We start from the raw sequence: 27,421 nt of genomic DNA, 5'->3' as shown, positions 1-27,421 counted from the left end.
GTTGGATCTGGCTGACCTTGATGAGTGTCTGGATGGGGGCCTTGGTGACCAGCAGCACTTGACAGATCTGCGACAGCACCAGGCTGGCGATCTACGCCTCACACTGAATGAGTGGTACTGGGATGTGGAGCAGGATCAGGAACTAGAGCGGGCTTGGCATCATTAAGATGTAGCTGCACGCAGCGATGCTGCCCAGAGGTATTGACGACGGTCCAGAGAGTGGTACTGTCAGTTCCTTGACCTGTCCCTAGAGCAGTACTGGTGCTGCAGAGATTCCGGGCGCTGGCTCCGAAACTCCTGCTGGGGGGTGTGTGCCTCCAAATATCTGCGCCTGGTTACCAGTGAGCCGCATCTTCAGCCTCTCTGCCTTTGTCCTAGGTCCCTCCCTAGCCCCTGCCAAACTGACTGGACCTGCTGTCTCAGGATCACGGCCAACTTTTGCACCCCAACCTTGCATCCCTCCACCTCACAGCATGGATGTTGTGAGGCTGAACCTGGATAAATGGGCCTGTTCAGATGGTGTCTAGAAGGTTCTTCTCGAGAGTAGAAAGCCCTTGACTAGGCAGACCTACCTGGCAAAGTGGATGAGGTTCTCCCACTGGATGGCTGAACGGGGCATCTCCCCTTCGCATTCTTTGGTGCAGTCAATCTTAGACTACCTGCTTCATTTAAGGAACCAGGCCTTGTCGCACTCCTCCATCAGGGTGCACCTGGCTGCCATTTTGGCCTTTCATCTGCCAATCCAGGGGCAGACTGTGTTCTCCCATGACATGATGGTCAGGTTCCTTAGAGACTTCGAGAGGCTCTTTCCTCAAGTCCAGTCCCCAATCCCTCAGTGAGATCTCAACTTGGTTCTGCCCAGGCTCAGGGGTCCACTCTTTGAGCCTTTGGCCTCATGCTCCCTATCTCATCTATCGTGAAAGGTAGCTTTCCTGGTGGTGGTGACATCGGCAAGTCTCCGAGCTGCAAGCCCTGACCTCAGAACTTCCATACAACCTTCTGTATTGATGAGGTCCAGCTCCGGCAGTGACGTCGGCGAGTCAGGACTCGCAGCTCGGAGACTTGCCCTCAGAACTGCTGTACATGGTCTTCTATAAGGACGAGGTCCAACTCTGACCCCACCCGGCTTTCCTTCCCAAGTTGGTGTCCACTTCCACATGAGCAAGGACATCTTTCTTCCGGTTTTCTGCCCTAACCCCCTTGAGACTGGTGAAAAGAGGCTCCTTCACGCTTTGGACGTAAGAAGGGTACTAGCTTTCTACCTAGATCAGACAAAACCTTTCTGTAAGTCTACTCAGCTTTTCATCTCTACAACTGATAGTATGAAGGGCCTCCTCATGTCCACGCAAAGGATTTATAACTGGATTACCTCTTGCATTCGGACCCACTACGAGTTAGCATGAGTCCCTCTGTCACTGGTAGTCAGAGCCCACTCGACTAGAGCGCAGGCATCCTTAGCGCCCTTCCTGGCACACGTTCCGATCCAGGACATCTGTAAAGCCATGGCGTGGTTCTTGGTACACACGTTCACAGCCCACTATGCCATCACACAGCAGGCCAGGGACGATGCTGGGCTTGGCAGAGCTGTATTGCAATCTACATGTCCGTGAACTCCTTACCTGCCTCCAGGGGTACTGCTGGGAGTCACCTAAGTTGAATGGACATGAGCAATTACTCGAAGAAGAAAAGACCAGTTACCTTTTTCTGTAACTGGTGTTCTTTGAGATGTGTTGCTTATGTCCATTCCACAACCCACCCGCCTTCCCCACTGTCGGAGTTTTTGGCAAGAAGGAACTGAGGGTCGAGGGGGTGGGCAGTGCTCTATATGCCACTGCATATGTGCGCCACTCCAGGGGGCCCCAGATCTGGTCCCCTATGGGTACTGCAGAGGGAAAAACTTCTGGAATCAGTGCATGTGGTGAGCACACACACCTAAGCTGAATGGACATGAGCAAGACATCTTGAAGAACACCAGTTACGGAAAAAAGTAACTCTCTTTTTAGCTGCCTAGTATTCACATAAGGAACATTTTTGTTAACCTGTCAGAAGGAAAATTATTTAATTACAAAGGGAGAAGTGGGAGGAAAGAATTCTTGCACATGCATGTTACTTTTCATGATATGAATTCATGACCTGCAAAAGCTAAAGCTAGAGTGTGCTATCTTATACATTATATAAAAGCTTTAAACTAGTCCTTAATTTTCATTACTCTGTCAGTGAAACAGCTTGTTTTAGTTGTGGGAGCTACCATCCTGGACACTTGTTAGCTCTTCAATCAATGCATAAAGCTGTGAATTTCAGCCCTAAAGAATTTGCAAGCTCACACCAGTTATCTCTTTAAAGAGTGATATTTTGCCCAATTAACTTTGTCAAGTGGTGATCAGCAGCCCTTGGAGTCCCTGGGAAACCTTACGGAGGTGTGGGAGTATCCTCAAAGTTCTTAAACATTTTCCTGGCAGTAATGTCAAATACGTGATATGCAGTTTTGTTTTTTGGAGGAATGAGGGTGGATTGATGATCAATTTCTTTGATTTAAATCACTAAATCAGCAAGTGGAAAATCATGTTAACCATTTGTACATTTTTAGTTATTTTCCAAATGAAAATTTCATTCTCATTGGTATAACCATTAAAACATGGTAATTTGATTTATTTACTATACCGCTAAATGCAGCTTTTAACCTAGTTTTGGTTATTACTTCTTGCTAAAACAGGAGCACACACTGTAACTATACACATTTATTTAAGCAATTATAAAACTAGTTTTAACATTTTATTCAACAACTAAGGCAAGATCTTCACTGCACAACAAAGTACTGGCATTTGGTGAAAAAAATAAGTAGTAGTATTCACATCATTAAACCTGAAAATAGGTAATACAATACATGATACATTGTGCTATATTTATAAAGCTTGACCTCTAAATTTAGTTAAATGTTTTCCCCTTGCTGCTGTTTTTTAGAAAAGCACCCTTAACTTATTAGTTAAAATATATTAGGATTCATTAGTTCAACATACCTTTTATTTAGATGATACTAGATTACGATAAAAAGATAATCGGTTGTCATGAATTCAAATTAAATTTAAAACAGGCTTATTTTTAAAATAGTATATATATTTAAAAAACCTGACTTCAGTTTTCAAAAAATTATTTTTAAAAAATTATTCACTGTGACAAGCAGAAATTAGAATACAGGGCTTCTGTTTCAGAAAGTTTAAGAATTGTTCTTATTGGCTCAGAATAGTGACTGGCATTTTTGGATCTTTTGAATGAGGTGCATTTCCAGCTTGTCACAGGAGGAGTCTTTTTTTCATGTTTGCTGTGCTGGTGCTTGTGTGATTGCTGGTAGGCAGTAAAATTTAGTGAAGAGGCAGGCACAATAGATATACCTGGAAAATTCAATCAGTTATATGATTATTATAACATTGTTATGAGTAAGTTGTCTATGAACTTAGCTTTCCTAAATATGTCGTCTTAAGCTTTGGTTGCCAACATAAAAAAAAATTCTAGTGATAATGGTATCTGATATTTTTTCATCCATCCTTTTTTTTTTTTTTTCCTGTGTATGTTTGTTCTTTCTTCTTGGCTAAAATATTTACCCTGGTGATGCCTGATGTGTTGACTGATGGTGTTACTATAACTGTTTGTTGGCAGTAGATTACTTTTCATGGCAATCTGGATATTCTTTGTTTTAGCTCCATAAATAAAAACTAGGGACTGTCATAATCACATTCTTTAAATATTGGTCAAGTTTCGTTAATTTAGATTAATGCCTGTATGTTTTCCATGGTCAGGTGCTGATCTAAATGTGAGCTAGTAATTGCACTAATGAAAATAGCTCATTTATTAATCTGTAAAACAAATGGGGCAGTACTCCCTTAGCCTAATTCCTTATCAGTTCAGTATGACCGCCTCAGTGCAGACTAGTGGATTTTTCTTGAAGTTGGGAAGATCTTGATGTTTTGTACAAATACAAAACAGCCCGCGATAAATCCCAGATTCCGTTCCAGAAGTGTCTAGTAAGAGCATGTAAACGTAGAACCAGTAAATGTCTGCAATAGCAATTTCATTATATTCACCTTTTTCTGTATTTTTAGAGGGCAGCAGCCCCAGTTGTCAACCTGTGTGTGTGAGGAGGGGGAAATATCTTAAGGTCCTTGTTACTATATGCTGTGGCTCTTTTGTTCACACTCACAGCAAGCTGTAGGGATAGCTTCCACTCAGGTACTGTATTACATTTCTGGTGAAACTGATGTTAAAACAGTGTGGAACGCTGCAGAATCTTTAGATGTTTACTGAGTGCCTATTGATCGAGACTGTGACTTGACTTGTAATATCCACATTCCTGCCCTTAGTATATCCCGTGTCTTTTAGATTGTAAGGTATTAGATGGGGACTTGTGGACATTATAATATAAATGAATATACATGACATAATTATGTGAGGTAGAAGAGGAACAATATTTTTGGTAATTGGTAGAGTGCTCTTTATCAGAGAGGGTTAATTATCCAAGGTCACACAGCAAGGCTGGCAACAATGGGAACAGAATCCAGTAGTCCCAAACCCTGTCCTACTGATCTAACCACCTGACTGCACCTGACCATTTTACGGATGGTTATCTATTGTGAACATGGAGATAGTGCTCAAAAACCTTTTTGGAGTATTGCTAAACTTGAGAGAAGCTTGCTGTAAATTTCAGTTTTATTTTCTGAAAGCTTAGCAGGCACATTGAAATGAATAACAAACAATAATAAATAAGTGACCCTGAAGAGGTTCCTTCAGTTTTTGCTAATTTCTTCTCTTGCCAGCTGAAAGATTGCTTTCAGAAGTCTGTTAATTTCTATACATTTTCTTTTTAACAAGTAATACAATTAGTATTAAAGCTGCAATTCAAGAACTAGAATCTTTTCATATGTGCCCTCATATTACAGGGTTTTCAAATCTATTGCATTAGCTAGGAACACAAGGATGAGTTACATCCCCCTTATGATTCCTTCTGCCATGCCTCCATATTCTGAGGTGAACGTGCAAGATATGGTGCAGTACAAGTTTCTCTTAAACATAATAATAATTAATAATACAGGACCTATATGCAAAATGGCAAGACTGGCAGTTGTTTGCTGCTATTTCAACATGCCCAGCTTATGTTTAGGAAAGTTAAATTGTTACTTAAATTTTCTCTTTTGTTTAAATTTTTTTTTTAAGTTATTTAGTCTTGGGTGGAGAACTTTCTAAATTAGTAAAGGCAATTGTTCTTGTGGTCAGCCTCCAATATTTATGGTGGAAAAACAAAAGTGCTGTGGACTATATAGTCAGGTATATGTTGGTTGTTAAACAATTTTTAATGTTTTCACTTAACTTGATTAGAGGAAATGCTACCACAGTCTTTGAAATCATTGTATGGGAAGATGCAAGGTCACACAAGAGTGAGGGGTTTGACATACTGGTTTAAAACTAACTATGCAATATGAAATAAAAGTTTCCCCTCCCTTTCAGACCTTGTCTGTCATAGTGGGTATGCAAATAAAAATTCAGTTTTGAGATTTTTCTGATGTGACAGTTCTTAGGCAGCTTCATGAAGGGAAAGGGAGCACAGGCAATAACATGACTGACTGTCCTCATGCCAGGGATGATTAATTCTCCTTGAGGTCAGTGGAGTTACTTGTATGCAACAGAGGGGTAGGAGGAACAATAGGGCACTTCACTAGTGAATAGAAACTGGGCCATGTACACTTAACAGCACTTGCTAAATAAATGATGGGCAACTTTCGTGTGTGTGTGTGTGTGTGTGTGTGTGTGTGTGAGAGATCTTGAAAGCACCTAGATTAAATGCAGTCATGCAGCATGTACTTTACAAAAGGCTATATTCTCTATTCTTTTATTTTGACAGGAATCTTTTAGTCCTACTATGCAGCTGCACCTTGTACATCAAGCTCCACGCACCGTTCCTCCTTACCTCTCCAAAAATGGATCAACTCTTGGAGACTTATTAGTGGGCTTCTTCAAATATTATGCCACAGAATTTGAGTAAGTGATAAACTTCTACCTGTGTTTAGCATCTTGCAATAGGTGAAAATGCTGCATGCTTGGATGTAGCATGCTAATATTTTAAGACTGATCAGCAGAGAAAGAGGAATGGTTTGGAGGCAGAATGGGGGTGATGAAAAGCAAGGAGAGAAAGAAATGGAATGGGGCACATGACTGCACTTGGATGTGCCTGTGTAAGCTTGGCAGTGAGATGTGCCTACAATTGTTTAATAAACTACCTCTGTTTAATCTACAAAATAGTCTGTCAAAAATCAAATAGTTTTATTGTCCTAAAGCCAGCTTTTTGTTAGTGTGCTATTTTAGACTGATATTTCCCTCTCCAAGAGATTCAGAGTTTCTGGATGCAACTTAAGGTATTGATTTTGACCTGACGTACGTTGGGTCCTGATTACTTCAGTGGCTTCTTTCCTCGTTTCATAGTTTCACTTTATATTAAATGAGATGTTTGACCTAACAACCCCCTGTTTGATCCAAACAGTTTAGGTCAAAACAAACACCTGGAAATTTCACCTGGAAATCAACTGCTGTTCAGTGCAGAATAGAGTTCATTTTACATGATCTGCAGTTCTTCGAGTGCTTGCTTATGTTGATTCCAATTAGGTATGTGTGCACCGTGTGCACGGTAGCTGGAAGGTTTTTCCCCTAGTGGTAGCTGTCGGGTTGGCTCAGGCACCCGTTGGAGTCGCTGTATATAGGGTCCTGCCAACCTGCCGTCACTTCAGTTCCTGCTTACCACCTGTGATGGTTAGCCAGAACACTCATTTCTCTTGCTTCGGCAAGCCTTCTCCCTAGTGGTCTTCAGACTGTTCTCTGTAAATAGTTAAATCAGTTAGTTAGTTAGTTCGTTGTAGTTAGTTTAGTCATTGTGTAGTTAGAATTCCAGTAAGGAATTATTCTGGAGGTTACCCCCCATTTTCCCTACCCTTTTCCCCCTGCCCCAGCACCAGGGCATGCCTCAGTCCCTGGGGTTTAAACCCAGTGCAGCTTGTAACAAGCCTGTGCCCAAGGGTGACCCTCACACTTCCTGCTTGAAGAGTCTGGGGGAATGGCATCAGAAGGACTGTTTGGTCTCTTTGCAGATCTTGCAATGATTAAAAATCCTTCTGATGGAGGCTGCTCTCCATCCCCACTTGGAGCCAAGTTTGGCCGAGCCAATACGGCACCCCGGTGCACAGTGCTCCGGCGTTGAAACGGGAGACTTTGGTGCTGAGAAAGGACTCTGATAGAGAGGCTCGGCACCAGTAGGGCTCCCTGCAGAAGGGCTCCGCACATAATAGTGCACAGCACCGCTCCCAGTCCCCGGTGCCCTGCAAGAAGAAGGAGCTGGACAGGGCACTCACCTGCACTGAGACTGGGATGGAAAAACTCGAGCACAGTGAGGCCTGTATTGGGCCATGCAACCACTGCACCACCTAGACCAGCACAGTTGACTCCTGCCCCAACAAGGTGTCAGTTGAGTCTGTCTCCGCAGGACTTCCTCCTCCAGGAGAATCACGGAGAGGCTTAGGAGATGCCTTCCACACCAGAGATCTTCGAGGCAGTGAGAGAGCTCATTGCCTTCATGGCACTGCCTTCCCCATCCAGGCGAGACCAGGCACTGAGCGCAAAGGCAACGACATCCCCGAGACCTTTGGTGCCGTCCTGAGGCAAGCCAGCTATAGACCAGCAGGGAAGTCACACCGGTCCCCAGTTTCCCGACACTGCTCCTCTGTGGTCCTCTCAGAGCGAGTCCTCCCAATCAGACTCTGAGGCAGAGTCCTTTGTGTCCGGGTGGAGCTAGCACAGATCGGAGTGCAGACACTCAAGATTTGACAGGGAGAGACCAGCTGCCCCATGCCGCGCTAGTCACCGCACCGGAAGATCCAGCACAGCACGATCCTCTTGGTGCTGAACGCCAGGAGCAAGAGCTGGTCCTGATTAGAGCCTCGTCTTCATTATTGCCAGATGAAGCAGTGGCTCTAACCTCCATGGCTCCTGTACTCAAGGACAGTAGGGTCCACCAACAGCTCCTGAAGAGGATGACCCAGAACCTGGGGCTCGAGGTCAAGTATATCTGAGTCCTTGGACCCCATGGTCCTGACATGGGTCCATAGACATCCTGGCCCCCTGGTGACCCTCCAAGTTGCCCTGGAGCTTAAGACCATACAGGATACCACCAAAACTTTGTGGCAGACCGTCGCCTCCCTGCCCCTGACGGCGAAAAGGACAGAAGAGAAATAGCTTGTCCCCTCTAAAGTGTTTGAACATTTTTATTCATGCCCACCACTGGACCCCTTAGTGGTGGCAGCAGCGAACGAACGTGAACGTAAAGGGCATCAAGGACCCTCACCTAAAGCCCAAGAGGCGAAGAAGCTGGACCTCTTTGGGAGGAAAGTCTATTCTACCAGGGGGCTCCTGCTTCGGATTTCAAACCACCAGGTGATGCTCAGAAGATATAGCTTAAATTCCTGCGGTGCTATGTCAAAATTCACAGAGCTTCTGCCAGAGGGCTGAGCGTTTCACCTTGAAGGAGCACAAGCTTGTGGCACAGGCTTCGCTACAGGCAACCCTACATGTTGCTGATTCAGCTGCTTGTACCATGGTGTCAAGGGTGGTCATGAGAAGAAGCTCTTGGCTGCAGACATGAGGGCTCCCGTATGAGGTCCAACAGACCATCCAGGACCTCCTATTTGAGGGCTCATCCCTCTTCTCCAAGAGAACGGACTCACAGCTCTGTAGGCTTAAGGACTCAAGAGCCACTCTCAAGTCCCTTGGCCACCATACCCCCAGCGTCTGCCTCGATTCTACCAGCCTCAGAACAGGCAAGACTCTTCTAGGAGGTGTAACAGAAACCACAGGATGAGGCCTCCTCCTTCATCTGTTCTGGGCAGCTGAAACAGTCCTCCAGACAAAACAAGCCTTTTGAAGGTGCACCCAAGGGCAACACACTGATTCAAACACTGCATCCAACTATCCCAGGGGTCCTCAAACTGGAGGTTGGGACCCCTCAGGGGGTCACGAGGTTATTACATGGGGGGGCGTGAGCTGTCAGCCTCCACCCCAACCCTGCTTTGCCTCCAGCATTTATAATGGTGTTAAATATATAAAAAAGTGTTTTTAATTTATTTGGGGGGGTTGCACTCAGAGGCTTGCTATGTGAAAGGGGTCACCAGTTTAAAAAAAAAGTTGAGAGCCACTGAACTATTCCATCCTTTTCATGCCAACTGTCCCACTTCTACCATGCATGGGCCTGGATCACTTCAGATTGCTGGGTGCTCCGCATGGTAGAACTGGGATACTCTCTCCAGTTCAGCTTATCTCCTCCTGCTCACCCTCCCTTCCCCGTCCCTCTTCAGGGAACCCTCTCACGAGAATCTGCTAATGCAAGAGATGCAGCTGCTACTAAGAGCGGGAGCGATGGAGGAGGTTCCTCGGGAACAAATTCATGAAGAAGCTGAAGTTTTTGGCCTCCATTATCACTTCCCTGAATCTAGGAGGATTGGTATGCTGCCCTTGACTTGAAGGACGATGCTTTCATACATCCATAACCCCGCCTGACAGAAGGTTTCTCAGGTTTGTGGTAAACCACAATCACTATCAGTTCACTGTCCTCCACTTTGGCCTGTCAGGAGCACCTTGGGTGTTCACCAAGTGCATGGCAGTCGTGGCACCTTTCTTGGAGAAGTGCCAGGTGCAAGTGTTTCTGTACCTCAATGACTGGCTGATCAAAGGTCACTCTAGAACACAAGTGGAGCTGCAGGTAATCCTAATAAGATCAACTTTTGACAACCGTGACCTTCTACTGAATGTGCAGAAGTCAATCCTGTCCCCCCCCTCAAAGAATAGAGTTCATAGAGGCAGTGTTGGACTCAAGACAGGTGAGAGCATTCCCACCAGAGTCATGGTTTCAGAATCTTTGCGACATCATACAAGATCTCAGATGTTTTCCTACCACCACGGCAAGGAATTGCCTGAAGCTCCTCAGCCACATGGCCACCTGCACTTATGTAGTGCAGCATGCCAAACTGAGGCTCTGACCCTTTGGGCGTGGCTAGCATTGGTGTATTGACCAAACTGGGACAGTCTAGACAAGGTAATCACTCTTTCCCAGCTGGTTCTTGAGTCTTTCCTATGGGTGGCTCAACCAGCAAGCCATGTGTTCAGGGATTCCCTTCTCCAGACCTCAATCATCACTTTCCCTGGTCATGGACGCGTCAGCGATGGGATGGGTAGTGCAGCTGGGGAAGTTCAGGACTCAGGGCCTCTGGTCCCAAGCAGGGCTCTCACTTTACATCAACATCATATTGCTGTGGGCAGTCCATCTGGCATGCCAGACCTTCCAAACTCACTTGGAGGGGAGATGTGTATCAGTCATGACAGACAATACAACTATGATGTTTTATATAAAAAGGGGGCAGCACGCTCCTCTCCCCTGTGCCAGGAAGCCCTCAAACTGTGGGACTTTTACATAACCCACTTGATACATTTGGAGGCATCTTATCTCCCCAGAGCTCAGAATGAGCTGGCAGACCATCTCGGCAGGTCCTTTCACAATCACGAGTGGTCCATCCGTCCTGAACACCATCATCCAGTAGTGGGGAACTCCCCAAATAGATTTTTGTGACAAGACACAACAGGAAGTGTCTGCAGTTCTGTGCCTTCCTGAATCACATCCCAGGCTCAATTGCAGATGCGTTCCTTCTCCCTTGGAGAAGGACCACCTTCTCCATGTGTTTCCACCCATTCCACTCGTTCACAAGGTGCTACTCCAAGGTTTGATGGGATGAAGCCTCTGTGATATTGATAGCTCCAGCCTGGCTGTGTCAGTACCGCTACACATCTCTTCTGGAGCTGTCAGTAGACACGCCGATCACTCTACCACTGCTCATGGACCTGATAACTTGGGATCACTGTCGTCTTCAACATCCCAACCTCGAATCTCTCCACCTCATGGCTTGGAAGCTCCATGGCTAAATCCGATGGAGCTTGCTTGCTCTGATCCAGTTAGGGAAGTCCTCCTTGGTAGTAGGAAACAGTCTACTAGTGCCACCTACCTAGCCAAATGGAAGAGATTCACAGTTTGGTCATCGGAGAAACATATGTATCCTACGCACTCATCAATGCCTTTTTATCTTGAGTACCTTCTGCACCTGAAGCAACAAGGGCTCTCTCTGCCATCAGTAGAAGTCCACTTGGCTGCCATTTCTGCCTTTCACCCAGGCGTGGCTGGCTGATCGGTCTTCGCCAACCCGATAGTTGGATGTTTTCTTAAAGGACTTGACAGATTATATCAAGTACAACAACCGATCTCAGACTGGGACCTTAACCTTGTTCTTTCCAGACTAATGGGGCCCCACTTTGAACCACTAGTGACATGCTCTTTGCTCTCTGCCTCATGGAAGGTGGCATTTCTGGTGGCAATAATCTCTGCCAGGAGGGTGTCAGAGCTTAATGCCCTAATGTCCGAACCTCCTTACACAGCCTTCTATAGGGACAAAGTTCAGCTTCGACTGCACCCAGCCTTCCTCCCGAAGGTAGTCTCCTAGTTTCACATTAATCAGGACATTTTTCTTCCAGTTTTTTACCCTAAGCCACATGCCGAGAGCAAAACCTTCACTCTTTGGATATTCACCAGGCATTGGCCTTTTATATCAAACAGATGAAGCTACTCAACTATTCATCACAGTAGCAGACAGAATGAAGGGACTCCCAGTCTTTTCCCAAAGAATTTAATTGCGGATCACATCCTGTATCTGCACATGCTATGATCTGGCTAAAGTGCCTGCCCCCACCATGACAGCGCACTCCACAAGGGTGCACGCATCTTTAATGGCATTCCTGGCCCAGGTTCCAACCGAGGAAATTTACACGACTGCGACATGGTCCTCAATCCACATTTTTGCCTCTCACTACACCATTACCCAGCAGGCTAGAGTGGTGCTTCAGTCAGCGAACCCATGAGCTCCAACCCTGCCTCCAAGTTCCTGCTTGAGTCTCCTAATTGGAATGAACATGAGTAAGCACTCGAAGAAGAAAAAACAGTTACCTACCTTCCAGAACTGTTGTTCTTCAAGATGTGTTGCTCATGTCCATTCCAAGACCCACCCGTCTATCCCTCTGTCAGAGCAGTGCCAGAAAGAAGGAACTGAAGTGGCAGCAGGTCGTCTGGACCCTATATACGGCACTATGGAGGCTCGACTCCAGGGGACGTCTGAACCGACCCAATGGATGCCAATAGGAGACAAACCTTCCAGCTACTGTGCACGCAGCATACACACACCTAATTGGAATCGACATGAGCAACACATCTCGAAGAACAACAGTTACAAAAGGTATTTTTTTAATTAAAAATTTATAATACTGTAGTGCATAGAAGCCTTGGTTATGGGCCAGGACCTCTTTGTGCTAGGTGGACATAGTACAAACAAGTTGTCCCTAACCCACACAGCTTAAAATCTAAGTGTGAGACAAGAGATGGGGTGTACAAGAAAACAATGAGACAGTACTGGTCAGCATGATAGGCAGTGGTCTCAGCATACCAGCCGCCTAATCGTTGACAAGTTTTTTTGTAAGCATCACCAACAGAGTTTGAAGGAGGGGGTTGAAGGAGTATAATGAGGCAGCTTTGTGGATATTCACAGTGAGCTGCTCCCAAGCATGAGGTGCAGCCTGGGAGAAAACACGAAGATACTTGTTTGAAAATGTAATAACAGGCTGATTGGAGACTGGTATAACAAGTCAGTTGGAGAAAGAAGTTGACATCATAACAGTACATTGTAAGATGATGGGTAGGGTGGAGATAGGTCTTGAAAGGCTTTGAAAATGAAAACAAATAGTGTATGTTTGGTGCAATAAAGAAGGGGGAGCCAGTGGAGGGATGCGAAGAATGGGGTAACAGCCATAATGATGGGCTAGGAAGATGATTTTTACAGCAGCATTTGGAATGGTTATAAATAGGGCAAGATTTCATTTGTCAAGGCCAGAGAGAAGGATGTTGCAGTAGCTGAGACGTGAGAGAAGAGCGTTGATGAGGTTTTAGCTATGTGGATAGATAGGGAAGGTGTGATGCAGAAAGAATCCACAAGATTTAGATATGGATGTGAGAACCTCGAAAGAGAGAGGCCTGAGTCGAAGACTATAATCAAGATACTGGCCTGAGTGACAGGCAGGATGGTGATGTGGTTCACAGTGATTGAGAGAGGAGGTAGTAGAGATTCAGAGTTGTGTTTTAGTCATATTGAGTTTGCGGTGATGGCAGACATCCATTCAGAGATGTCAGAGACAGGCCAAGATTTTAATTTGAATAGAAGGAGAGGTCTGGAGTAGAGAGGTAGATGGGTGAGTTTTAGTATAGAGATGGTAGTTGAATTTGTGTTTGCGAATGAGATTACCTGGCGATAAGGTATAGCGGTAGAAGAGAAGGGGACCAAGAACAGAGCCCTATAGAACCCCACATTAAGACTCTTCTGAAGGACACACTGAATGAGCAATTAGAGATAGGAGAAGAATGAGGAGAGGTCAGAGTCACGGAAACTGCTAGAGGACAAGATTTCAAGAAGAGCATGAATTATTTCAGTGTTCAGTTTTCCAAAATAGAGCACATTGTGATATCATTTGGAATATTTTCCCTTTAAAAGAAAATAATGAAATCTGGGAGTTTTTATTTAAAAAAATTCTCATGTTAAGAGATCGTGAATATTGTATGGTTTAGCATTCATATAAAAAATGACAAAGGTTATACAGTATATCAAACTCTTTTGCAGCATATAGATTCCTGTCATATTTTTTCATGTTTCCATACTTAACACTGTTTTCATTACTGTGATTCTCCAATACCTCTACCGATCTTTCACTTATCTATATAATTGAATAATTTAATCAGCAGCATATGCAATACTACTTTTCAACAAGCAGAAGAGCCTTCCTTAAGAACATAAGAATGGCCATACTGGGTCAGACCAAAGGTCCATCTAGCCCAGTGTCCTATTTTCTGACAGTGGCCAATGCCAGGTGCCCCAGAGGGGATGAACAGAATAGGTAATCATCAAGTGATCCATCCCCTGTCATCCATTCCCAACTCAGGGTACGTCTACACTACGGGATTATTCTGATTTTACATAAACCGGTTTTGGAAAACAGATTGTATAAAGTTGAGTACACGCAACCACACTAAGCACATTAATTCGGTGGTGTGCTTCCATGTACCGACGCTAGCATTGATTTCTGGAGCGTTGCACTGTGGGTAGCTATCCCGTAGCTATCCCATAGTTCCCGCAGTCTCCCCTGCCCATTGGAATTCTGGGTTGAGATCCCAATGCATGATGGTGCAAAAATAGTGTCGCGGGTGATTCTGGGTAAATGTAGTCACTCTTTCCTTCCTCCGTGAAAGCAACGGCAGACAATCATTTCGCGCCCTCTTTCCCTGGATTGGTCTGGCAGACGCCGTAGTATGGCAACCATGGAGCCCGTTTTGCCTTTCGTCACTGTCACCGTATGTGTACTGGATGCCGCTGACAGAGGTGGTACTGCAGTGCTACACAGCAGCATTCATTTACCTTTGCAAGATAGTAGAGACGATTATCAGTTGTTCTGTACCGTCTGCCATACCATTGTAAATTGGCGATGAGATGACGGTTATCAGTCATTCTGTACCGTCTGCTGCTGTCATGGCTACTCCTGGCAGAGGTCGGCCGGGGGCACAAAGACAAAAATGGGAATTACCCCCCGGGTCATTCCCTCCTTTATGTTGTATCTAAAAAGAGAGTCAGTCCTGCCTAGAATATGGGGCAAGTGTGCTAGAGAACCAGTGTACTAGAGAGCACAGCTGCTCCGTGTCAGATCCCGCAGAAATGATGAGCTGCATGCCATTCTAGGGGGTGCCCCTGCAACTACCCCACCCGTTGCTTCCCTCCTCCCCCAACCCTCCTGGGCTACCGTTGCAGTGTCCCCCCCCCCCCATTTGTGTGATGAAGTAATAAAGAATGCAGGAATAAGAAACAGTGACTTGTTAGTGAGATAAAATGAGGGGGAGGCAGCCTCCAGCTGCTATGATAGTCCAGGCAGGACATTAAATGGTGTGGAGGAGAGGAGCCCAGCATGCCGCTGCTATGATAGTCCAGGCAGTGCAGAATCTTTTCTTTAGACATGAAAGGAGGGGGCTGATGGAGCTCAGCCCCCAGTTGCTATGATGAAGACGGTTACCAGCCGTTCTGTACCATCTACTGGGAATGACCGGGAGTCATTCCTATTTTTACCCAGGCGCCCCTGGCCAACCTCACCTGAGGCCAGCCAGGAGCCCTCATGGGCTGATGATGACGATGGATGGCAGTCATATTGTACCGTCTGCCACCGAGGAGGGGAGGGGAGAGGGTGCTGCTGTTTAGTGCCACAGCATCGCGTCTACCAGCAGCATGCAGTAGACATAGGGTGACACATAACAAAGTCAAGAAACGATTTTTTTCCCTTTTCTTTCACGGGGGGGTTAAATTGACGAGCTATACCCTGAACCACCCCGGACAATGTGTTTGACCCTACAGGCATTTGGAGCTCAGCCAATAATGCAAATGCTTTTCGGAGACTGCGGGGACTGTGGGATAGCTGGAGTCCTCAGTACCCCCTCCCTCCCTCCATGAGCATCCATTTGATTCTTTGGCTTTCCGTTACGCTTGTAACTCAGCACTATGCTGAGTCCCTGCTGTGGCCTCTGTCTGGAGATTTTTTTCAATGGCTTTGGCATTTCGTCTTCTGTAACGGAGCTCTGATAGAACAGATTTGTCTCCCCATACAGCAATCAGATCCAGTATCTCCCTTACGGTCCATGCTGGAGCTCTTTTTCGTGCTGATCAGAGCTCCACGCTGGGCAAACAGGAAATGAAATTCAGAAGTTCGCGAGGCTTCTCCTGTCTACCTGGCCAGTGCATCCGAGTTCAGATTGCTTTCCAGAGCGGTCACAATGGTGCAATGTGGGATACTGCCTGGAGGCCAATACCGTCGATTTGCGGCCACATTAACCCTAATCCGATGTGGTAATACCGATTTCAGCGCTACTCCTCTTGTTGGGGAGGAGTACCGATTTAAAGAGCCCTTTATATCGATATAAAGGGCCTCGTTGTGTGGACGGGCGCAGCGTTAAATCTGTTTAACGCTGCTAAAATCGGTATAAACACATAGTGTAGACCAGGCCTTAGTTGCATTTCAGGGGATGAGGTAGTTAACTATGCACTTAATTCACACTGAGGCAGCCTATATATTCAAGTGAATTTTCACTATTGACCTAGTACATAGTACAGATTAAAGAATAATTATGATTTGTCTGTAGAATTCATATAAGTAGCTTTCATAGCTTTTTGCCTATACAGAGTAATACATAATACTACACAAAGCAACACACGATATAGGTGTTATAGAGAAAAACGTACAATTTAGAAGTAGTGTGACCATATAATTGAAGACTATCGTAATGGATATTCACAATGGGACATAATTAAAGTTTCATCTGCGTCCTCAATGCTGTTGTTATCTCGCTTGAGTGCTTAATTGGTCAGCTGTCACAGGGTTTTTGGTGGAGGGAGAAGAATGTAATAATATTTGGTGATCAGTTCGAGATAGAGATCATTTCTAAATGAAGACAGTAGATTTTAAAATTACATTAAAATACATCATATCAGATAGAATTAAGTAATTCTTATGAGAAAGGGAGCATGGTCCAGTAGGTAGGGCACTGGGCTGGAACTCAGAGCTGGGTTCTGTTCGCAGCTACACCATTGTCCTGTGTGATCCTGGGCAAGTCGCTTCACCTTGTTATGCCTCTCTTTCCCCTCTCACTATTTGTCTGTCTTGTCTATTTACACTGTTAACTCTTTCAAGTAGAGGCTGCCAATTAAAATGTGTTTGTACAGTGTCTAGCACAATGAGACCCCAGTCTCAGTTGGGGCCTCTAAGCACCACTGTAATACAAATTATAAATAAAATAATTGAGGGAAAAATAAGATTGTCCCAGAAGCATCACACATGGAAAACGCAAATAAACTTGTTACACAGCAATATTGGCAAACAATGCACAATTTGATTCTCATACACTGGTTTGTGATTGATTAAATTTCACTCTAATGTTTTGTACATAATTCAACTTGCTGAAGATGTGCTTTTAAATGTTTTTTTTTGTGTATAAACTTTTAATAAGTAAATGGGATCTCTTCAAAGAACATAATTTTTTATTCCAAATTATCAAAGCTGCACTTTCAGTATATCGAAGTCTAATGCACAGTGCAGAGTAGTCTAGAAGTGTATTCAAAAGAAAATAATCTACTGAAACTCCTCTCTGTTTACCAGACCCTCTTACAAGCCTCGTGTCTGATTTCACACAGCAGCTCTGAGTGAAGGCAGCAGGTTTTTACTTGGCATACGCTCTTTAACAAAGCAAGGGCTGATTTGATAAATGCCTTGCTTGTATCCAGTGGATTTTGCTGCGGAATTGGAGACTAAATAAAGGCATGATGAAAGATGCAGTCTTATTTTTAAATCTTACCTATTTATTGAAAAGTGAAAATGTTTTACTTTCAGAATTCATTCTTCTGAATTAGAATTCTAAATCAAAAACTGTATAATGAAGGCATGTTACTTGAAACTATATATTCCCTACTGAGGAAAAATAGATTCTAAAATGTCCTTGGAGGGGTTAGGGGTGCTGATTTTTATAGCAAGTGTTTTTGAGTTACATAATTGATGTTGGGCTATGGGTTTAAGGTCAACCTATGAATAAGCTGTATTTGGTTAGAGATGACAAAATAAGTGTGGATTGGTCATGTGGTGTGTCTCCATTTTTTGGAGTGTGAGGAAGAGCAGAGTATACAACAAGTAGAGTAGTTCACAGCTATGTTTATCAATTCAGAATACAACTGGGAAGATAATGCAATCATGAACATTGATTTAGATTAACAGTTAATTGCTTTTGAATATGTTCACAATGTATTTGTTCATTTTCTTTGAATATTTGTGTAAGAAACTTTTTTTTTGTCTACAAGAATGTGTAATGTGTTCATACAAAAATTTATACCTGAAGCATTTGCCTGGTTGTCTTGAAATCTTTGGGTTTTTTTCCTTGAAATGTTTGTCTGCTGCTCAGAGAGTAAAACATCATATGATCAGTGACACCAGAAATAGCGGAGGAAATAGTTAAAACAAAGAGCATATTTTAAACTCATAGGTTGAAATATATTTGCATAAAATGTTCATTGAGCAACTACAAAAAGCGAGAAAACTTGTAAACATTCTTTACAAACCAAAAAGTCTAAGGTCAGTAAATAAATCACTTGCTGTGAATAGTTCAATTCTAATGCAGACTCTAATTTTAGTAGGAATACAATGTTAATTAGTGGTAAGTGGGATATCAGGTAAAGGTAGTTACTGTCATGATTCAGTGAAGTGCAAAATGTGATTTAAACAACTAGAAATGCTACTTCATTGTTCCCAAACACTTGTAATATAGAACAGCTTGTAATATTTAGATTTTTCTGCAATAAAATATACATTTTTATTTTGCTGAAGATGCAACTGCTCATCCTGAAGTCAGGTAGAACCTCAGTAGTTTGTAAGAAGGGGGGAGAATGTTTATCATGTTCAGTGTGCACCAAAGTGGCTTTACTGCCTGCTGTGATCTGCTCAGTTTAGATATTCTGTTACATAACTCCTCCCTTTAGTTTGTTTAAGATAAGCTTATAGACATGTTGGGGTGAGAGCCAAATGATGGTGTCTAATATTACTCTTTCCTCTATGACCCATATTTTCTAGAACTGCAGTGGAACCTTGCTAATGATACTGTGGTCACTATGCATCCTTCCAAGTAGCAATCTATGCCTGAAGCCCTTTCTGATCCTGCCTACATGATTAATGAATTAGTAAATCTACATCAGGGGTTCAGACTTCTTTAGTGGTGACCCCTTTCACACAGCAAGCCTCTGAGTGCGACCCCCCTTTATACATTAAAAACACTTTTTAATATATTTAACACCATTATAAATACTGGAGGCAAAGCAAGGTTTGGGGTGGAGGCTGACAGCTTGTGACCCCCCCCCCCCCATGTAATAACCTCATGACCTCCTGAGGGGTCCTGACTCACAGTGTGAGAACCCCTGATCTACATTGTTCATTTGACGTGGGCATTACAGTATTTAGTTACAATACTTCATATTATACTGATAAATGTTCCCTAATTTGTGAAAATTAGTGGGACACACAAGGAGATACTAGAGTGGTGGTGTGGACAAGAGCTAAAGTTTTTGCTGGCCTTGAATGCTAGACATATTTACCATTTATACTTTTGTTATTGCCTAGGAACAGTCCAGTCAAGAGATATTTAAATAGGTTAAAATGTGTGGATAAGTTGTTTGAAGTATTTCAGCTAAATTGTACATTAAGCAATTTGTCCTGTAACCCCATAGAAATTTCAACAAACTGTTTAACAGATATTTTTTTGAGTTATGGAAGAGTGAAAGTATATTTTCTGCTGTAAAGATGTATGTGCACTTAACTCAAATGGCTGAACTTCATAAGCTGAAACTTTTCAGGTGTCTAGTCTGAAGTCGTGAATAAGAACTAAATTTGTAAAAAAAAAAAATACTTTGAATACAGTCTTTCGTAAAGCTATGAGGGAAGATTCTCAATTGATGTAAATTGTCATGGCTTCATTGATGTACAATTTTGAACAATCAAAAGGTTCAGAGAGAAAGTGTAAAGGTTCTCTAATATCCTTACCTTGCTTGTAGGCTTTGTGCAGGCTCTCTGCACAGGTGTGAGTTTCACCAATCTGAGAGTAAACTACTTACCGTACTGTATATTATGATTAAATGTTGGACATTTTTAATGGCACCCACTATGTAGCCACAGTTGGACTTGATTTATTACCTTGCCCTTCCCCTACTTCTCAACCTATACTGGTCAACTTGGCTTGTTTTAATTAGAATTTTAAGAGTCCCAGGTTCTAATTGTATTTTTAAATTTAAAACAGCATGTTGAACTGTAAAGGGATTACTTCCTTAAAAAAAAAAAAAGTCACCAAGTTATAATGTCCATTGAGATCTGTGGTGTTCTATGTTGCTAAATGTTTTCATAATTTATTTTAATGTGTGTATGAAAATTTTACCTCTTGTCTCCCCCTCATGGTTCCCACTCTCCAAAATGGTTAATCTCCATTATTTTCTGCCTAGAAACAAAGGCTGCTCAAGACAATCTGCCACCCTAGGCAAAATTTTAGCGTGCCACTCCACTCCTACCCCCTACAACAGAGGTTCTCAAGTAGGGGAGGGGCATGCACCCTGCACTGGACTTTCTGGGCTGAGGGTGGTGAGCCTTCTGATGGTTCAGTGGTTATGGTAGAAATGGAGTGGGAGCTAAGCACTTGGTCACAACACTATTCACTCAGGTGTCGTCTGGCTGCCTCTCCATCAAGAGAGCCGGCTGCAGCAAGCCAAATCTGAGGGAGTGGCATTGCAGCCTTGTGTACAGATTTGCAGTGCTACTCAAGTTTGGCCTGGCTACTCCAGGCAGTGGCCTAGTTTGACTATGGCCAGAGCAGCCCCTGCCTAGAAACGCTAAAAAAAATTGCTTCTTCGAACTACTATCCTTTGAAATTCCTAAGTCATAACTCTGTATGAACACTTTACCTATTTTATATGTAACAGTATACAGATGGTTCAAAAAGCAATCTGTGTTAAGTGTCTGCAAATTGTTTTCCTTTCCTCTAGCTGGAGTCACCAAATGATTTCAATTCGTGAAGCCAGAGCCATTCCAAGACCTGATGGTACTGAATGGAGAAACAAATTCATTTGTGTAGAAGGTAAAGTGTGAAGCTGCAATTTTTGTGTTTTCAGTTTCATATATTTAGTTTCTTGATAGCATTCATTTAACTTAGCCTGTCACTTATAGGCTTTGCTTGTCTCTTATTTCAGGCATTTTCAATAATACATGCAGATTCATAATATGACATTTCAGTGGAAAAGTTAGTGTACCCAAGGTAGATTACTGTTTTACAACTATGTAGCAAAGTCCTGTGCCACTAAAGTGGAAATATTTGTTGGCTTCTCTCCTTTGAGTGATTTTTTTTTTTACCATTGTCATACAATACCTTCTGCGTCACTTCACATGCTATTTTATGCAGTGACTGCTCCCAGTTTATCCTTCACTTACAGTACATGTGTTACAGGCAGAGCTGATAATGTTGCCAAGTGTTATATGACTTTAATAGTTCTCAGAGGGTCAGGTGGACTAGTGGATAGCACACCCAGTTTCCAGTCTCACGCCTTCCGGCAGGAAGGGCTTTCAGTCCGGTTCCTAACCCTTGTTATGTGGCTTAGCTTCACCTAAAGGTTTTCAATGTCCTACCCTTTCCTTACTAGAGTGGGGTGAGGCTTTGGCCCCTCCTGCAACAAAGACAGTTGGTAGGGGAGCCTGGGCCTTCCCTCCCTCTCAACTGGCTCTGAACCAGGACCTGTGAGAGACAACAATATCTGACTCACTGGAGGCTTCTTCAGCACCCTTGTTCTGGAGCCCCAAGACTGATTCTGTCGTCTTCCCCCTTATGAGTTGAGTTGGTCCCTTTTAAGATTCCTCTCCATTTGGAGCAGGCTCTGCTGGTTGGGAGTTCAATGTGGTATTTGTACACCCTGTCACCCTGATCCTTTTTTCAGTTGCTAATAATTTGGCCAAATTCAGATTTTCTATTCTGATTGTCCGTCTGCCTCAGGCTGAATTTTTTCTTTTTATAGAGCATTTCAGCCATAATGGTCCTGCCATTTCCAAGAACAAGGCTAAAGAAAAATACATTGTTTTGCAATGTTAAAATTCTGGCAAACTTTTCTTTGAGAAGATCTGGCATCTCCATGCTTTGGAGCAGGGAGTCAGAATTTGGTGGTGATGGGGGAGGAGGGGTTCCTTTTGTGTCAAGGGTGTGTCTCTTGCTATTTCTGTGAAAATCTGCCCAAATTGGGCCAAGTTATAAGCCTTTGAAAATCTCAGTTCACTCGTGCTCAGTGGCGATGTCTTAGTTTAGTTGCTTAAATCACTGATTCCAGGGCCGGCTCTAGGCACCAGCGTCCCAAGCAGGCGGCACTCTGGCCCCCCCCTTTTTTTTTTCCCCTTGGGGCAGCAAAAAACCTGGAGCCGGCACTGCCTGATTCCATCCAAACTGGGAATGCTTTAGCCCCTCATGGCCCTTAGTGCTGACCTAACTGCATGTGTGCTATGACATGCCATCCCCAAGCATGTTCCATCCCCTTGTAGCTCCTATGAGTGACTGGACTGCATATGTTTTTAGAGAAGCTCGCACAATAGCTGTCTGCACTGTACCTGATTCAGGCCAGTATTAGTCTCATTTCCATAAGCCCTTAATACAGCAGTGCAGTTAAACTCTTTTTGAAAAAAAATTCTACAAAACCTGCCTTGCTACTACCCTTGAAATATTCTGGATTCTAATGTTTCCTAATGGAAAGAGGATACTTTTAGTCCTCTTCTCAATCAAATTGTCAGGATGGCAATTTGTTTATTTTATATTTGACATTCATTTTTACTGAATTATTCTTCTCATTAGTGAGTAAAATTTACATTATACTGGAGTTTTCCTTTGAAAACTTCCTGACATTTAGAAAACATTGAGGGACACTTAACAGTTGATTTATTTTAATTAAAATGTTGCATACATAGTCTTGCAAAATTCTTCTTGTCCACTCTTCCAATGCAAGTGTTTTTCTTTTGACAGGAGAATAGAATAAAAAAAAATTGTCATTTATTAGCATAGCATGGGAAAGGTTTGAGTCTGTACTGGGACAGTTTCCTAACAATCTTGGGAAGGCTTTGCAGCCCCTCACTTGTCTTTTAAAATCTTTATGATCTTGGGTGCAGTATGAAATGCCTGGAGGCTCCTAACTATTATTACAGAATCATTCAGCATCAAATTTCAGACAGATAAAGGGAAATACTATGCTACTTCACATGGCATATAATCAGCATTTGCAATTCACTGTAGTAACAGGTAACTGTGTCAAATTCTGTGTCTAGATTTTAGAATGCTGAACCTCTTGTGTATCAGATGGCCAATATTCTGATCCAGTATAAAGGCATGTCTTACTGTAATGTAAAGTCTGCTAGTAAGCACCCAATTAAATATTTTAAACATATTTTTAGGAAGGAAAAATATTCTAGAAGCATGCCAAACAAAACCAGTCAGCCCATTGTGCTGGTGAATTATGGGTACTGAAGTGCATTTAAATTTGGAGTGTAATTTGGATGGTTTTGATAATGAAAAGTCCCAGTTTTATAGTCAGTATACTGGCAAAATCCCTGTGAGTTAAATGGGAGCTTGTAATTGGATGCTCTTACCTCTTGCGAGTGCCCTCTTCTGGTCAAGTGTGAGCAAGCCATTTCTCAGTTCTTGGAATGAGATGGTACTCACCTCTCGCAAGCGTTCACCCCTCCCTCCCGCCCCTTTGGTTGATGGCTTCATCGGCGGGTCTTCAATGATTCAGCCCTCTGGCTGAATCTCACACACTGTTTGTAGGTGGAGAAGAACAAACAAACCCCTTCCGAGGTATACAGTCTTTAACTTTACAGGCTTCCTACCCAGAGAAACTGCCCGCTATAACAGGGTCCATTGCGGTACCCTTGCTTGGTCAGGCTGGGTTCTGGGCTCAGTCCTTGCTTGGTCCCTGCAGCCTACTAGGAGCTCCTTCTTAGCTCCCCTGGTATTTGGCAGCCCTCCCTGGTCTCACGCCTGCCCACACTGAGCTGTCTGTGGTCCTTCTGCTCTTCCAGCCAACCAGGAACCCAGTTCTCCCTCTTCCAGCTCCAGGCAACAACTGACTGCTCTGTTGCTGCTGCTTTTTTTATATGGCCCTCTTGGACCCTGATTGGCTGCTCCCGCAGCCCCTCTGATTGGTTGTTTCTCCTGCAGCTGCTCTAGGCTGCCTGGAGCACTACTCTTTTGCTCTTCTTGGGGGTGGGGTGAGGCAGGACTGCGAGGCCTCCAGCAGGGGCCTCGGAATCTAGTCCACCCCGTCACACTGCTTTTCTTGAGTAAGAATTGTAAAAACAGGCCATAAATGAATACTTTGGAAAGTCACAACTGCATCATTGCCACTGTAATCAAAAATTCGTATGAGAAATACAAAACTGTGACCAATATTGTGCTCAGTTTATACATGGACGTTTATAGTTTTGTTTTTGTTTTTCCAGCACATCTTATATGTATTAATGTATTTCATAAAACTCTTATGCTCACATCTACTAAAATTAAAAGGGTTCCTAAACCATTAAAAATAAAGTTAGTTTACAACCCGGAATGTGACACACATTAAAAAGAGACTAATCTAGCTAGAACTGTATTTTGCCTCAGGACTCTGTCATTGGATATTGTACCTTTACAAGTATGAAATACACCATAATGTACTTAAGCTGTCCTCTGGAAAAGTGTAAAAAGACAGGATTCTAAAACTTGTTTTGCAATGAAATTGAAAGGCAGTCAATGCATGGTAACCCTGTTGTATATTTGCTGTACTGCAGAGGCGAGTACAAATTTATGAATACTTTGCTGATATTGATTATGTGGATGACAAATAGGCCAGAGTCATGTTGGTGTCTAGTCCATTAGAAGCAAATGAGAAAAACTATACATTGCCAACTGGAAAAAGACAAAAATAGTAGGAAGAGTAGACATTTTTTGAAAGATGGGTTTTCTTAAATATTTTACAGGGCTTTTGGTTTTTATATATTCAGGTATAAGGAAAATACCATATTTTACCACTTCAGTCTGTTGTATAATTTTGTCTCAAAAGATACTGCATAATAAGATAAAGTAGTTGCTTGTAGATCTGATATAAGTATATTGTTGCACATGGACTTTTCAGAACAGTTACACAGTCATATTTAGATGTATAATGCACACTATTGATTGTAACGGGACCTTCCTGATTTAGAATATTTAGCAATATTTAAAATGGGATAGAAATATATGGTCTATGAACTGACAAAAGACATTAGTTAAGGATGTGGCTGCTTTATTCCTTGTTCTGAGACTTTGAATTGACTGCTGACTTTTATAATACTTGTACAGTGCATGAAAGCACGTGGTAGAAGACATGTATTAATACTCCTGCTGACAATACCATCTATCTAGATTTAAAGGAGTAAATCTCCAACAATCTCTACTGCAACTGCAGAATATTAGTGTTGTGTTTTTATGGTATGCGAGTTACCTGCACAGTACATGTCAGAAATGGAAAATGCAGCCAGTATCTAAAAGCTGTCATAGAAAGTGACAGTATGTTGACTCATCCTCTGCTTCTCTGTTTACTAGGTGAAGATAAAGTAAAGGTTAGTTTTTTAACACTTAAATTTTACATTTAACTTTGCAGAGCCTTTTGATGGAACAAACACAGCTAGGGCTGTACATGAAAAGCAGAAGTTTGACATTATCAAGGATGAATTTCTTAAGGTAAAAAATACATCACATTAATTCTTGTAGCCCTCTTGTCTGCAAGAAAGTTTTTGAAATAAAAAATGAAAACAGAGAGAGGGTCAGTGGATTTGTGTACTACAGTGGTGGCCTGAGGTATGTGTGCCTTACACTTCAGAATCTGTATAATAAGAATTCATCCCAATATATGTAGAAGGAGAAAAATATGAAATGAGAATGTTTTTGTGTGTGTGTGCGTGCGCGCAAGAGCAGGCCTAACACTGAAGTGGGTACCTAAAATGAAAATTTCTTAATGGTCTTTGTGTTTAAATTCAGGACTCCAAGGCAGAGATAAATTGTAATGAGAATTGGGCATCCAAATCCCTTAGTCAGCTTTGAAAGTCTCAGCCTGACTTCCTTATTCATGTTTTGGGGGTAGAACACTTTCAGCCTTTCGTGGATTCAGTTGTGTTTGTTTCTTATGGAAATCTGAAAGGGAGCTATGGAACAAAAACAAACAAAAAATAGTTTGTCTTTACCGTTCCTTCTGTCATGGGTAAATATGGCCTCTAGTAATTTACAAGTTGTTTTTCTGCTCTTTGTACACACTTCTTCAGCAAGAAGGGCTTATTGACACAATCTTAGGAGAACATTAACTGTAGTGAGACATGACTGTTATCTGACCTGCAACTTTCCCTATTTCCAGCTGAGGGAGAGATGTGGATTTTACTTGGAATGTAAAATTTAGGCCTTAGAGGGCTTAATCTGCAAATTCTGACCACCTCCTGTCTCCTACCCCTATTCCCCATCATAGAGTTTGCGTTGTATGTGAGATATCTGTTTGGAATTAAGTACCTATAGCTGCACTTGTACTGTGGGTTCACTGAGATTTTTCATAGCAGGTATCACTGTTCATGTTTCTCCAACAAAGAGAAGGAAGTGAAGATCAGATTTTTCTAATGCAAGAAACAAGCAGAACTAGTCCTTTAAAACTGAATATCTTTCTGTGTCACAAACACTAGTAAAATATTTTGTTTTTTAAAATATTGTCACATTTCATAGGTATTTTGTGTTCTCTGAGGAAGGCAGCAAATACGATGAAAGATCTTTAAAAATAAATAAAAACCTGATGTATGAGGGAAGTTTAAAAATGAGTGTGTTTAGTCTTGCAAAAAGATGACCTGAGGAGAGGCCCTGATAACATATTTGAAGACTAAGAGCTGTTATAAAGAGGATAGTAATCAGTTGGTCTCCCTGTCCACTCAAGGTAGGTCAAAAAGAAATTGGCTTAATCTGCAGCAAAAGAGATTTAGGTTAGATATTAGGGAAAACTTTCTGACTAGGAGGATAGATAGCTCAGTGGTTCGAGCATTAGCCTGCAAAACCCAGGGTTGTGAGTTCAATCCTAGAGGGGGCGATTTGGGGCAAAAATCTGTCTGGGGAATGATCCTGCTTTTGAGCAGGGGGTTGAACTAGAATCATAGAATATTGAAGTTGGAATGTACATCAGGAGGTCATCTAGTCCACCTCTCTGCTCAAAGCAGGACCAATCCCCAGACAAATTTTTGCCCCTCAAGGGCAAAAAATTGCCACCTCAAGGATTGAACTCACAACCCTGAGTTTAGCAGGCCAATGCTCAAACCACTGAGCTATCTGTTGCACTTTTAAGGTCCCTTGCAATCCTGATATTCTATGATAGTTAAGTACTGGACTAGGCTTCCAACAGGCATTGTGGAATCTTTGCTATAGTAGGCATAGTTTTCCCATAGAAGGCTTTCAAGAACAGGTTAGACAAACATCTGCCAGGGATTGTCTTAAGTATACTTGGTCCTGCCTCAGTGTGGAGGGATGGACTGGATGACCTCTTGAGGTCTCTTCCAAACCTATATTTGCATGATTCTATAACTATTTATATGTATATAGTTCTAGGCACGGTATACTTGTCCTTTGATT

At 42.8% G+C, this 27,421-nt stretch overlaps 1 protein-coding gene across 4 annotated transcripts in view; it reads left to right on the top strand.

The window, feature by feature from the left end:
• Window positions 1–27,421, top strand: part of TENT2 (terminal nucleotidyltransferase 2) — an 82,845-nt gene that overhangs the window by 52,526 nt on the left and 2,898 nt on the right. For all 4 annotated transcript variants that reach the window (XM_050947024.1, XM_050947025.1, XM_050947026.1 and 1 more), the window contains 3 exons: window positions 5,891–6,027; window positions 20,769–20,860; window positions 25,428–25,507. In XM_050947024.1, coding sequence (XP_050802981.1) covers window positions 5,891–6,027; window positions 20,769–20,860; window positions 25,428–25,507 — 309 coding nt within the window. The remainder of the gene's footprint in view (window positions 1–5,890; window positions 6,028–20,768; window positions 20,861–25,427; window positions 25,508–27,421) is intronic.

Source organism: Gopherus flavomarginatus, chromosome 3 (assembly GCF_025201925.1).
Source record: "Gopherus flavomarginatus isolate rGopFla2 chromosome 3, rGopFla2.mat.asm, whole genome shotgun sequence".
Classification (NCBI taxonomy): domain Eukaryota; kingdom Metazoa; phylum Chordata; order Testudines; family Testudinidae; genus Gopherus; species Gopherus flavomarginatus.
Note: the sequence above shows the minus strand (reverse complement) of the source record. Positions and strands in the feature narration are given on the sequence as shown.